The sequence below is a fragment of the Physcomitrium patens genome, chromosome 4 (assembly GCF_059467195.1).
Source record: "Physcomitrium patens ecotype Gransden chromosome 4, ASM5946719v1, whole genome shotgun sequence".
In the NCBI taxonomy this organism is placed as follows: Eukaryota; Viridiplantae; Streptophyta; class Bryopsida; order Funariales; family Funariaceae; genus Physcomitrium; species Physcomitrium patens.
Window position 1 is genome coordinate 10,019,920 of NC_143413.1, and position 14,061 is coordinate 10,033,980.

The 14,061-nt window shown below is 38.6% G+C and overlaps 1 protein-coding gene across 4 annotated transcripts; it reads right to left on the reverse strand.

Moving 5' to 3' along the window:
• Positions 1-3,429: 3,429 nt before the first annotated feature.
• LOC112280993 (tRNA-specific adenosine deaminase TAD1) lies at positions 3,430-8,134 on the reverse strand. Of its 4 annotated transcripts, none has more exons than XM_024517022.3 (11): positions 7,765-8,134; positions 7,191-7,375; positions 6,852-6,974; positions 6,565-6,666; positions 5,977-6,174; positions 5,438-5,736; positions 5,215-5,287; positions 4,875-4,994; positions 4,484-4,571; positions 4,090-4,278; positions 3,430-3,901 (listed from the first exon to the last, which is right to left on the reverse strand). In XM_024517022.3, exons 1-8 carry the CDS (start codon positions 8,061-8,063, stop codon positions 4,948-4,950), a joined length of 1,326 nt encoding a protein of 441 aa, XP_024372790.1. In that variant the 5' UTR covers positions 8,064-8,134; the 3' UTR covers positions 3,430-3,901; positions 4,090-4,278; positions 4,484-4,571; positions 4,875-4,947. The 4 variants fall into 4 exon arrangements, with proteins under 4 accessions (XP_024372790.1, XP_024372789.1, XP_024372787.1 ...); XM_024517021.3 differs by having other exon boundaries at positions 5,211-5,287; positions 5,447-5,736; positions 7,765-8,133; XM_024517019.3 differs by having other exon boundaries at positions 5,211-5,287; positions 7,765-8,132.
• Positions 8,135-14,061: the final 5,927 nt, after the last annotated feature.

Below are 14,061 nucleotides of genomic sequence, written 5' to 3' on the forward strand. Positions count from 1 at the left end.
GAATAGCGCAAGAGGGACCCGAAGTGCACAGCAGCTAGCTACAACAAGCTGTGCGCACTCCTGGTAAGTCCACCCTGCAGACGAGTCGTCGCCGTCGTCACAAGCAGCAGGGAAGACTGCGCTGGCGAGAGAGGAAGAGATCGAGGAGGAGATACAGCCAAACTCTCACCAGTGCGACAGAACGGGGGGAGGGGGGGCAACAAACAGGAAAAGGAGCGATGAAGGGGCCATCAGGTTCTGGAGGCCATATTATTGAGAGAGGAGATCCAGGACACACATTTATACGTACCAAAGGGGAGGGGGGGGGGGGGCTACGAGAAAGGGGAGCTAGCCGCGACGGCATCGATGTCTGGGGCGCTACGACAATTGACTGACTACTACTGCTACTACTAGATACGGGTGTGATACAGTCAGGTCCATCGTCGATTCAGTCTTCCTCCCTCCTCCTGTAGAAATACAGGTGTGGTGTGTGGTCACTGGATGATGGTTATGATGATGATCGCATATGCTTGCCACGCAGTCCACAGTCCTACTACTACCCCTCCTCCCTCCTCCATCTCCTCCCCCAGGTCGGCCACCACGCCCGGAGCTGGACCACAGGGCAACCCAACCCAACACAACGCAGAGTGAGTGTGTAAGTAAGTGAGAGCTGCATCCATCCCATCCCATCTCTACTTTCATCAATTCATCCATCCCTTTCTCGCATACTTTCTCCCACTCCCCCCCCCGTCCCCGCGCTTCGTGACACTCACCCCCTCCCTTCAAAGCCTTATGTGTGGTCATCCACGACGGACGGACGGACGAATTGGTGACCTTTATTGGAAGAAATCATTGTAATGTATGAACTTTTATGGATGAAATTACTTACGACGGATGTACCTCACGGAAATAGACATCCTCCAGCAGGGATGAAGCCACCTAGGATGGATGGATGGATGGATGAACGCCCCTTCAGCAAGGTCGACTTCACATGCCAAGCTTGTCGACATTACAGTGTATTTATTTATTTATTTTTGTGGGACGGCTGGAATTGATTATGCTATCACCATTGAAGGTGGTACTTTTCACAACATTGTCAATGTATGTATGTATGTATGGGGGAATGTTAAATAGACCCAATCTTGATAAAGAATATTATAATCATAATGAGTGTGGTTGGTTTTTGTTGGTTATAGATTCAATAGCAAAGAAATGAATGTAGTTGTCATTTTTTTCTTTCATGATGGTAAGGATGGGTGGATTGATTTAGTAAAAGCTTGGATCTATTTAACATTCCCCTATATATATGGTGTTGCTAATGTCACCACAATTTTTGCTATTGTTGTTACAATTTGTCATCCACCACATGTCATCACAATTTTTGCTAATGTCACAACAAATCGCCATAAACTTACATTGCACATCACATTGCACTTCATATAATACTAAAATTTCCATTCATAAAGAATTTTCACTTTATTCATTGTGAAGTGCATTAGAATATTCCCTAAAGTGCATTATAGTGTGTAATGCAAGTTTATAAGAACTTGTGATGACATTAGCTAAAACTATGATATGTGGTAAATGGCAAATTGTGGTGGTATAAGCAGCACCTTTTTTTATTTATTTATTTACATGTATACATGCATGTAAATGTTTTGTATGTACTTTTGCAAGTAAATATGAATGATTACACTATCTAATCAAGGGCTCTTTGAACAATTTATTCTTTTTGGACTAAACTATTTTTTTTTTTAATTGTGATCCATCATTTATAAGAAGAAATGTGGTTCCCTTGATTTACCCATTAATTTTCTGGATGCTTTGTGCAATTGCAATACTTGAGTACTAGTGTTGAAATCATCCTGCATTGTACAACAAAATTAACTATCAATGCATAAACATCCATCAATCTTTTTAAAAACTCTGATGGTTGTGTTTGTAGAATGTGTTGTAAGGATCATCATGCAAGATCATGTACTTTTCTCAGCATGGGTTTATTTACTTATTGGAAACAGCTCATTGACAGGTTCTTCAAGAGTCTGTAAGCTCTTCACCAAAGGCTTCCACATTGACTGTATTTTCCAGGTTCTGAGCACTTGAAATTACATGTCATCACAATAGTATTCTGAGAGCACTATTTGTGCAATCAGCAAAACCAGCTGAATGGCATGTGACCAACATTTCCTCCTGCATTGTTTTGTGATCTTAGGATCCAGTTCTTGTCTTGGTTTTGTGGGTTTTTAACCTACTGTAACTTTTGGTCTGGAAACCTCATGTCAAAGAGTTTGTGTCAACAATTTGGGGAAAAATAAGTCACTGCTACCCTACTTGATGCATATGCTTGAAGGAGTGATATAAGTTTACAACAAAACCTGGAGAAGAGGGCCTTACATCAACCTAATTATATTTTTGGGAATATTTGCACAACTTACCCATTCTTTTGTTGGACAATCCTAAAACTGAATCTCAGTTTGAATAGTTTGATACATATGAAAGTGAGATTCTATATCATTAACACCAGAACATGTATGTGATGAAGTTTAGTAACTAGCATTACAATTTTAATTTTCTTTTTATAGTATCTGTTTAAATTTGTCTTATGATCAAGTATGCATTAGATTACATTAGTTACATGTGAATAATGCACTCAATACACACATCCTATTTGTTTCCACCTCATAAAACTTCATTAGCATTACTTTGATGTATATATCAATACTGATAAGCTGTTGTTTCTACATTAATTATTTGTTGGTATGAAAAGGGGTTTTGTACTATTAGCTAGACAAGCTCAATCAATTTTCAGTCCAGAAAGTGTTTAGATATCAACTAATGAAAATTTTATCTTGTGATGTAATGAGAGTTCAACTAAGAACTATCCTTGGCTTACACACAAGTCAGTGAATAAAAATACGTCAGCTCAAAATAATTGTAAATTCCACTTGTGGCAAGGAAAAAAGCAGCCAGGACATGTTGAAGCGTGTTTGATTAAAATAGTAGCAGGGAAAATACTCACATTTAAAAATAGAGGTGAGATTATTTTACTCCAAACTAAATCAACCGACAAGCACACACTTCAAAATGCAGTAGGCATCACCCTTGAGGATTTGGAAAAGTAAAGAATCTGCGTTGGGCAATGACAAGTACAAATTCAGGGATTTTATTGTCCAACCAGGTAGCTCGATTAAAAGTTATTACACAGAGGTCCAAAATCGCTGACTAAAACAGCTTGGTGCCCCATGGCGGCTTAGTCATTCACACACCAGATGCAGATATACTAGATGGGTAAGTTGTACAAATATTCCCCAATTTTTGTCCTCTTAGGCCCGTCCAGCAATATGGGTATTAGGACCTAAGATGGTTGTCACATACCCATTTCCAACAATGCCATGGGTCTACCCCGTCAAAAGAAAGAAAACAAACAAACAAACAGCTTGGTGCAAGCAATTGCACAATTGTTGTTCGTATTCAGAATAAACAATATCGTAGAGCATCAAAGATCAATGTATCGACTAGTTTGATCATATGCTACGATCGCAGAGCCAGGTCTGTCAGAAAGCAATTGCTGTCATATATCAACCAGTAGCACCATCTGTCAATTGGGAGTGGTTTGACGTGGTACCCGAGCACATAAACGAAACACATAGAACACATAATTCATGTGCAGATTCTCTCTCTCTCTCTCTCTCTCTCTCTCTCTCTCTCCCTCTATATATATATATATATATATATATATATATGTATAAATCCAGAGAGAGAAACAATGATAAATTGCACTTGTACTAGTTTCACTTTTAGACACAGTAGAGGTCAAAGTCGACTGACTGCAGGTCCACAAGTACTGTCGTCCGCAAGGACGAGTACATCATCAGTGCCTACCTATAGATTAAGGTAACACTCGAGGTGGGCAGCGACCTTCCTGCGTATCACCCAACAATTTTTCAATTAGCAACACGTTACGGTCAAATTTCAGTTGCCCACTACTTATCCTAGCATAATCAACCAGCAATACCAAGGTAGAACTGATGAAATTGCAAATATTAATTGAAATCAGCTGTCCAATACCAAGGACCGTCAGCAGTACAACCAAGAGAGAGGTTGAGCTACCTGTCGACTATAGGCTGAGCATGAAGAATCCAGTGCTCGTTGGCAAATTGCATCGTCTGTCCAATGGGAGTGATTTCAGGTGGCTAAGGCGAATTTTTGCAGACATACAGGCTTTTGAAGCCAGTCTTGTAGAGGCGAGGGACCAGTAAAAACTATTTGCTTGGACTTATCGTAAACTTCAGAAGCAATCTGAACAGTAATAACACCACGGCGTTTTTAAAACATGGCCCTCAATACCTTTCAATAGATCACCAACCGAGTCCAGCACGTTCAGAAAAGCTTTACATGGAAATGATGAGTTCGTTACGCTTGCAACTGCCACAAATAAGGACAAATTTATGCCATGCTCGGAAATATTGAGATGACACGGTGATACCAAGTATGAAAGATTTACCTTACAGTCGAGGTAAGGCAGTTCCGCCATGTATGACAACGATGGAAAATGTTTAAGGAGTGAAAAAAAACGTGAAAATAATGCCCTCCTGCAATACAGATAAAAGAGCAGAACGTTACACAAAATATTCGTTTTAGCTATAGGAAGTGAAAGAAACAAGATAAAGCTGTAACTTGTTTAATCCTAGAGTCCAATAGCAAGGACAAATAAATGATATACAGTCTCTTCGAATAGAGTCAGGAATTAATGCATCAGAAATAAAGTACTGGGAAGAATCAAACTCCCCGCGTTCATTAAGAAAGGAATTTTAGAAAAATAAGAATCACCATTTCAATTGCTTGAAGCTTAACAAAATGTGAAGATGGAGAGACTATAATGTACTCTTGCTTACTTGCATAAAGAGGATTGGGTGGCTGGAGAGAGAGGCCCCTTTGCAGATGCACCCTGTTTGCGCCCTATTGTGCCTAGGATGACTTCATGCCATGGTGAAGAGTCCCAATTAATTGAGTACCTGTAATAGCAGTCGCAAGCCCACTGAGGATTTTCTAAAAACATGAGCTTACAAAACACATTCCTCTGTCATATTCTGATTCTCAGAGAAAAAAACTCCACGATATCCGCTCCACAGCATTAGCTAGCACACATTTTCCACAAAATAAAATAATTTCATTCAAGCATTCACAGGTCTATACTAAGAAACAGTGAAGAGGTGGGCCAGATTAACAACCCACAAGCCAAGAGGGCAGAGCTATGCTCGGGACGTCTAAACCTCTCTGGTGGAGCTGAAGTAATAAAAATCACTGGCTGTGGTCAAACAAAAATACGACGTCAAAATTCAGTACCACTCTCAAGTATCCTAAAAGTGATGCTGGCCAGAATCAACGCCCTAGAGTAACAAAGGCATAGGAACAATCCATTTACAACTTCCAAAATAAAATAAGAACCTCCACCTACTTCATTCACCGTATATGGTAGAGAAAGAAGCTCGCCAAGTGGTATCAACCGGCTAGAGATAGCTCTTTTTAATGCTTCAAAAATGGAGCCTTCCTCCTCTGACGGAAATGGCGTCAGCGATTGACCCATTGGGGTCCAAGCTGGAGCTCCATAGCCCTGCTCCGTGTCGGTCCAGATAGCGGATGGTTGATCTGTTGTATCTTGACCTAATCTGCAACTCTCAAAAATAGTCGAATCACTAGCCACTGTGACGGATGACAAGTAGATTGGACCTGCAAGAAAGTGAGAAAGAAGAGCTCCTGCAACGAGATAAAGCATGGAAAGATGTTAGAATTTCGAAAAGAAAAGACAAGAATAAATCATTAGTAGGGTACAGAGAAAAAAAAATAGAGAGTAAACGAACATTACTAGCAAGTACATTAGACACCTTTTCCTTGAATCTCCAGTCGCAGCTAAGTAGACGCTGGACAACTATGAAGAATTTATGCTAGGTTTACGATGGCCAACAACAAGGTAAATATAAAGTGCAGAACAACGACCTTGAAGGCCAACCACATTCCAACGAGCAATTTTATCACTGCAGCTCATGGACATGGTAGGATCTCCCCGGCCAGGCTTCCTTCTTGCCACTCCTGGTGCTTGAACATTACCACCTAGTTCCCCAATACTGCAGATTTTACCAGTCTCCGGTTCCAAGGAACAGGCACCATTGGTCGTTTTACCTTCAATAGAGCTAGCTGCACACATTCAACAAAAGTAATTGAAGAAGTTGACTAATGTAAGGAGTTTACTTGTTAAAAGTGCGTTGTCAGAAAAGATGGTGATTGAGTCCCTATGTGGGTGATTATTTAAGTGGCCCAGAGCGAAAAGACGTGAACTCCTCATACGTATGCTACATATGTATAAGAGGTCCCAAATATATTCTAATGTCTTTCAGATTCACCTAAGTAATCACTACTACATGAATCAACGAAGATATCCACACATTCACATCAACAAGAAACAAGAGACGGTTTGACCGAGATTTCCCGGAAAAGCACTTAACATCGTCACATCTAACCTTCTGCCTGGGTCTGAAGGTACGGAACCAACTCACAAGAAAAAATCGTTAGAGATAGAAATCACACCATTAGTCCAGCTTAAAAATCTGGCTTCCTGCTCTGCAAGCTGAGCGTCTTTGCCAACAACGCTGACATCTATTCTAGCAAGCTTCGCGCCTGTTTGTTTTCCTGCACGTACGAGAATATCAAGTTTCAGGCCAAGGCAACTCACAGTTTATCCACCCGAGAATCATTTGAGAATCAGCAACCGTTCGCTGCCACCGGCAATTCTCAAAAGATTGTCATTAACACTCTTAATTAGTTCTCAGCAGTAACACGCATTAACAAGATCAGTTGGAGTCCATAAGAAATACCTGAACGTTTCACACGTCTCTTCCCACATTGTCCATCCATCACAACAGAAGAGGAGTCCTTCTCTTGTGCCAAGCCTTCGGAAGGTGCTGCCACCGAATAAGGAAAGATGCATGCATCTCCACCTGAATGTCATCACGTAAGTCGACATTGATCCAACACTTTCAACTATATTCATTCATTAATGTGCACATCATACATCTCAATCGTCGATAAATTTTTTATAACTTTCCGGTTTCGACTACATGTGGGTAGCAAGATTGGCTGAGCGTGCACGAATAACCTTATGACAGCTGCTCTCAAATGAATAACAACGATGTGAAAGGGTGTCAGGTATTCACACGGTGGTTGGCTGATGTATAAATGGATCTTCAAACCCGACCGTAATTGGCATCTGCGACACTTCTCTCTACTGTCTCCTGTCCATTCAAAAATTGCAGGAGGGACTTGACCTCCCTTACTAAGTTTCACCATTTTCTCTGAGCTGGCATTCTCACATAAACGTCCAACTTCTGCATAAAAAAATCTGCTGAACCATGATTAATTGAGTCTTTGCACAGCGTCCAAAGAAGTCGAGAAGCAAAGTATGGATGGTTCTACTTTAACAGCCAAAACGACTAAGGCACATTAAATTTCCTAGCTCCGACTCTTTGAACTTAGAGAGACATCATCTGAAATAATTCATTTCGATTCATGCGCAATCATGCGTACCATAAGACAACAGATAACATCATGTACTGGAACAAGAAATTTTCAATTTTCCAGGATCAATTCATCTAAAATTGGCTGAACCTCAAGTGTTACTGCAAGCCACGTTATGTCGTCTCACAAAGAACATGCAGAAATGCAGCTTCCACTAGCAAATACAAATGTCATAGACTAAACCCTGGACCCAGACCGATTCCAACCCCATACCTGAGAAGAGCCCTTCGCGCAATGACTTCCGCATGTGCGTCATTCACAACGTCGCCTTCGGGGCTCATCCGAGAGCGCCCAATGCACTTGGTGCCAGTGCCGAGCGCCAATACCCTCGCATCCTCGCCTTCGGTGAGGACGAAGCCCGCCAGCACAGTCCTCTCGCGCCCCTGTGGCTTTCCTTGCTTGGGCAGCTTCTCGTACTTGGCCTCCACCAGCTCTGCCATTCTGCGACCCCACAAATCCTTGTCCCTCCCAATTGCATCCTCATAGCCCCAATTCGCGTGTGCGTCACCCATCGCTGCAACAACCCAGCACAGCACAATACAACACAATAGAACACAAATCGCCACAGTGGCACTCACTCTGCAATGTCATCGATTCTCACCACCTTCGCTGCCTTCGCCTTGCCCTGCGTCCGTCGCTGCTCGTCGACGCCGACGATAGTGAAGGAACGAACGAACGAAAAAGTTACTCTCTCGTTCATTAGAACGTTCGTTGACGACAGAGGAGAGTTGTCGTCCAAAGAGCACGATTTAATTCTTACGACTTGAAGCACAGAGGATAGAATTATGGAATGTGAGAGAACACAAGGCAAGGGTTGATATACTTAAAAGTGGGTTTTGCATCAAATTCTAGAATTGAGAAAGTGACTTTGTATTTTCAACGCAAGTCAAATTTATATGATAATAATTGTAATATAAATATATATAATATAGTTGTCATTTATGACTAATTGCAATGTCAAATCATAGTATATTAGCTAATTGTAATATATATGCAACATTAAATTGCACTTAGTTAAATAGTTATATCATAGCAAAGTTGCATCTCTACACAATATGACTTTGATGATTGTAGATTGCTATACAAAAACATTGCATACATTTATTACCTTAAGAAACAACAACATAGAGAAGGTAAAAAGTAGAAGAAGAGGTTGTGGCTTTATACATTGCTATACAATTTTACTCTACATTAGTGTAATATCTTAAGGAATCTCTATTATAAAATATATCAAAGAGAGTATTAATCATAGAGATGAACTAGGGAGATAAATTGGCCTTTTAATTGGTTGCATCACTTAATCATCATTGTTTTCATCAAAATTTTATAATAAAGTAAAAGTTGTGATCAAAAGAATGTTTTAATGAAAATAATGCAACCAATTCAAGGTTAAAATAAGTTTAGTATAAGAAATTAAATATGAGTTTAAATTGAGTTTAAATGGAGTTTATCAATTATGTCAACTACAAGGGCCAAATTAGCTACTTTGAGAATAATAATTTTTTATTTTTGGTATTATATAACTATGCAATAATTTTTTATTCAATGTAGAAAATTTTTAGGAATTGTCATATTGATTAATAAGTTGAAGTTGAAAGCACCTCCAATCATGGTATGTACATTCTAAAGAAGATTATATGATAAAAGAAGAGATAAAGAGATTTCATGGAAAGTAAATTAGGTCTATTATATAGCTTATAAGTATACTAATCGAATTCTTTGTTATCTATATTAGAATCTTACATGATATCAAATTATGACTATATTGGAATAGTAATAAAATTAGACAATTAAGCCTCTTAGTTCAAAGTATACAACATCGTATATGACTTCTAAATCTCATGTTATGTATCCCAAGCAATGGCAAACTCTAGCATCCTACAAAACTTGCAATTACAAATTTCTTATACAAAAGCCCAAAAACTTGAGCTTCAAAGAGGCTATAAGTCTACTTCTTGCCATCTACTTACTACCAAAGACTCTAAAAAACTAGCTATGGAGAAAGAAAGACAATGCTTGAATAACTTAGCACAATTTTTTTTTTTTAATTAAACTTTAGGAATAATTCTTTAAATAATTTTAATTAATTTTTTACATATTTTTCATACCAATGGAATAAATTCAACTGGTCACATTCACAAAACAAAGTCAAAAAGTGAAACACATGATTACAACAAGACTAAAAATTATAAAGCCAATACATTATGTCATATATGAAGTCATTACATGACTTAGGATTGTGTTACGGACATATACATATAAACCAATAATTACCTATATGATTAGATAAATATAAATAAAAATAGGTTAATTCTCTAATATCTTCTATAGAATCTTCCTAGAAGCTTTATAGATGTTGTTTTGACTTTACACGTGTCTTTAATTGACTTTTTAGGATAGAAACGTAGTCAACAAGTTGGCCATGTGCAACATATGTTGATAGCTTGAAGAACAAGCTAATTATATGGCTCATATATAAAAAACTTGTCTTATAAAGCTAAGACATGTGTCTTGTAAAATCAACACATATTAGAGGTCCTATAGAATATCATCATGTAGCTCCTAATTAGATGGTATATATAAAGGCAAGAGTGAAGCCCTCTTCACTTTTGTCAACTCCTTTCTTGATTTTAGTCTAGATTCAAGAGTCTATAGTTTTCTTTTTTTTTGGCAATAGTCATTCCAGTTTCTTTTGAATATACATGTAATGCTCTAATTCTTCACCGAGAATCAGTAGTACTCACTACCTGCATCCAACTAGCCCTCTGCTTAGTTATCGGCCAATCCTTACTTTGTCCGTCCCAGACTGCAACTTCAATCCAGACCCGCGGCGGTAATCTTGGGGCATCAAGGTTTAGTCACCCAGAACTAGATTCCCCTCTTTTCGATGAAAAATGACTCTATCCGTTACCTTCTCAACGCCAGGCAGTCCTATGGCCTTTGTCTCAGGCTCGTGTTCCCCTTCATAGCCCGGGCCAATGGACTATCCCATGCCACTATTACAACATGATAGGGCTGAGGGAGTTCCCGAAGGCTTAGTCCTCTGCGACCTCCCTGAGAAGTCATCATCTCCAAGTTCTGCCCTTGCATTACATGGAGAACTTCTCCCTTTTGGTACTCGCTTCTTTCTTCCATCCTTCATGGTGGAATCCCCATACGAGTCACCTCTTTTTTGCATACTTTAGGAAGGTGACATTCTCTCCCACTTTCAGCGTTAATGTCCGCATTAACCTTCGTGTCATGTGCCTACTTTTATAGTCCTTCTCACTGGATTTTTTCTTTTTAAGATGATAAGGTCACTACTCCTTATCTAGCACTTATTACTTATTTTTGGGGAGGGTTTTCTTTTGTCACCCCTCTCCCCTTCATTTTAGTTTCCATAGTTTTGTTTCCTTTCCAAAGTCGCGTTCCAACCAGGTGTGCAATGGGTGATTGCTTGATTGCTAGATCCATACTAAGACTCACCCTGCCTTAGCTTTTGTATCCCTTATGGATATGAGGAGCAACTCTCACATTTTTCTTTTGCAAAAAATAAAAACCAATCTATACAAGGCCAAATTAACGGCCTCATCCCCGTCTCGAGTGAGCTTTTCTTACTTTGCTTCAAGAGCTAGCTTAGCGGCACCCCTCTTTCTAGTAAGTCCACTACTTAACTCTTCTACTCACCCTCATTTCTAACTGGGATTTTAGTTTCGCATTGTTATTTATTTATTTATTTATTTTATTTTTTTTGTATTTGCTTTTCAAGTTTCCTCCCTTACTTTTGAGGGAACAATGTCTTCATCGTTTTGGAGTCTTTTTCTTGATACTCCTCTTTTCTTTGTTCACACTTTCCATTCTTGCTTCATAAGCATCAATGAGTGGTTTAACATGCTTTAGATAGTTTGCAGAAATCCATTGATATTTTGTTATTGGGAATCCTTTAAAAGTACATTGATACACTAAGCCTTGGCTTAGTCTTTTCTTCCCTACTATTCCATTTACTTGTCCTAGTGTCTTATCCCACACACCATATGAAGGCTTTGGCCTCAATATTTGTTCAGGGTGAAATCCTTTTTCATTTGGAATAAATTTCTTCAATATTGAGACATAGAATACAAGGTAAAACTTGCCTTTCTTTGGAATATCAATGAGGTTTACATCTTTATGTATTACCTTTAAAACTTCGTAAGGTCCAATCCATCTTTGCATCAACTTGTGTGACAATGAATTGGGAATGGACAAGTTGGTGGTGTCTACCCAAACCAACTATCCAACTTGATGCACAACTTCACGACAATGCTTATCAACCGCTCTTTTGTATTTCTTCTGAGCTTGCTCCAGAAAATGGGTGGCCATTTTTCAAATGTGCTCTCTTCTAGAGATCCACATTCTTGCTTCCTCATAAAAGAATGTGGATGGAGAATCCTCATATTTTTTTGCTAACACTAGGTCAATAGGTTTGTATGCATCAAACCCATGAACTACCTTAAATGGGCTTATTCCAATATTTGTGGAATGACTGATGTTATAATAAAACTGAGCTTGTGGTAACATTTGTATCCAATCACTATGGTCAGCTGCTATATGATTTCTCAAATACATATTAAGGATTGCATTGATCCTTTCAATTTGACCATCTCATTGAGGGTGAAATATAGTAGTCAAGGTGAATTTGGTCCCTGACCTCCTCATTAAGTGTTGCCAAAAGGCCGTTAAAAACTGTGCATCTCTATCACTTACTATATCCTTTGGATACCGTTTTTGGCAAATCCAATGATCATAGAAGAGTTGTGTTGTTCTTTCAGCACCATCACCCCACTTAGTTGGAATGAACTTTGTATATTTACTAAACCTATCCACCACTACAAAAATGGAATCATAACCTTGCACCATGGGCAAAGATGTCATGAAATCCATTGACAAACTTTTATATGGTATCTTTGGTATGAGCAAGGGATTTAGCAAATCCATTGTCTTTTGAATACTTGCCTTATTTATTTGGCATTTGGCATAAGAAGCGACATACTTTTCTACATCTTCTTTGAGATTAGGCAAGTAGTATTTCTTGGACAATTCTTTCATTGTCACTAGTACTTCACGATGTCCCACTTCTGGCGTATTGTGGAACTCACACATGATTTTCTTTCTCAAATGTCCTTTTGGCAAATAGAGTCTATTTTGCTTATAGCAGATTAATCCATTGACTCTCTTAACGATCTTAAGTCTAGGGAACTTCGAAGATAAGCCTTTCTTTGGAATCGATTTGTAGTCAAAGATCTTATTCAATTTCTTAGCTTCTTCATATTCTTTGTAACCTTCCTTAACTTCCACCTCCAACGGTGTATCGTTTTGGTTCATCACCATGGTCAATATAGTCATGAGTTCCTCTCTTCTACTTAATGCATCTGGCATTCAATTTTCACATCCATGCTTATGAATGAGGGTTACATTCATGGAAGCGATTACATCATACTACCTCAATTTTTTAGGACTGGCTTGTACCTTGGTCTCAAGATACTTTAATGAGATGTTATCAGTGAAAACCTTTGTTTCCAAATTTTCCAAATAATGTCTCCAAGTCTTGAGGCAATGCACAATGGCAAAGAATTCTTTTTCGTGGGTAGGCCATCTCAATTGGCTTTCCATGAGTTTTCTGCTTTCAAATGCAATGGACCTTCTCTCTTGCATTAATACTCCTCTTATGGCAAATTCACTTGCATCCATATGCACCTCAAATTTTTTATTGAATTCTGGATACTTGAGTACTCCAGAAGTACCTAAGGCCTTTTTGAGTGTATCAAATGCTTCTTTGCATTTGTTATTCTATTGAAATCTCTTATTGTCTTTGGTCAATAAATCAGAGAGGGGTCTAGCAATCTTAGAAAAGTTCCTTATAAACTTTCTATAGTAGTTTGCTAGTCTTAAAAAGGCTCTCACTCTCCTTTGAGTTAGAAGCACTTTCCACTCTTTGATTGCCTTCAACTTTCTAGGATCAGCTTTAATCCCTTCATTTTACAAACATGATCCAGGAACTCAATTTCTCGGAGTACAAATTCACTTTTTTCTATATTAGCATAAAGCTAATTGTCTCTTAGCTTACCAAGCACAATTTCTATATGCTTTGCATGTTCTTCTTTAGTCTTAGAGTATATCAAAATATCATCAATATAGATGATTATATATTCATCTGTTTCTTTATAGAATATTGAGTTCATCATTGTCATAAATGTGGCAGATGCATTGCATAATCCAAAAGGCATTACCACGAACTCATATGATCCATACTTTATCCTACAAGCTGTTTCTCTACATCTTCACTAGCCACTCTTATTTGATAGTAACTTGACTTAAGGTCTATTCTTGTAGAGAATTTGGCTATTTTCAACCTATCCATTAGGTCGTCTACCCTTGGCAGAGGATAGTTGTTTTTCACAGTGATCTTGTTGAGGGCTTTGTAGTCTATACACATTTGAAACTTCTCGTCTTTTTTGCTTACAAACAGAATTGGAGCTCCAAATGATAACTTGC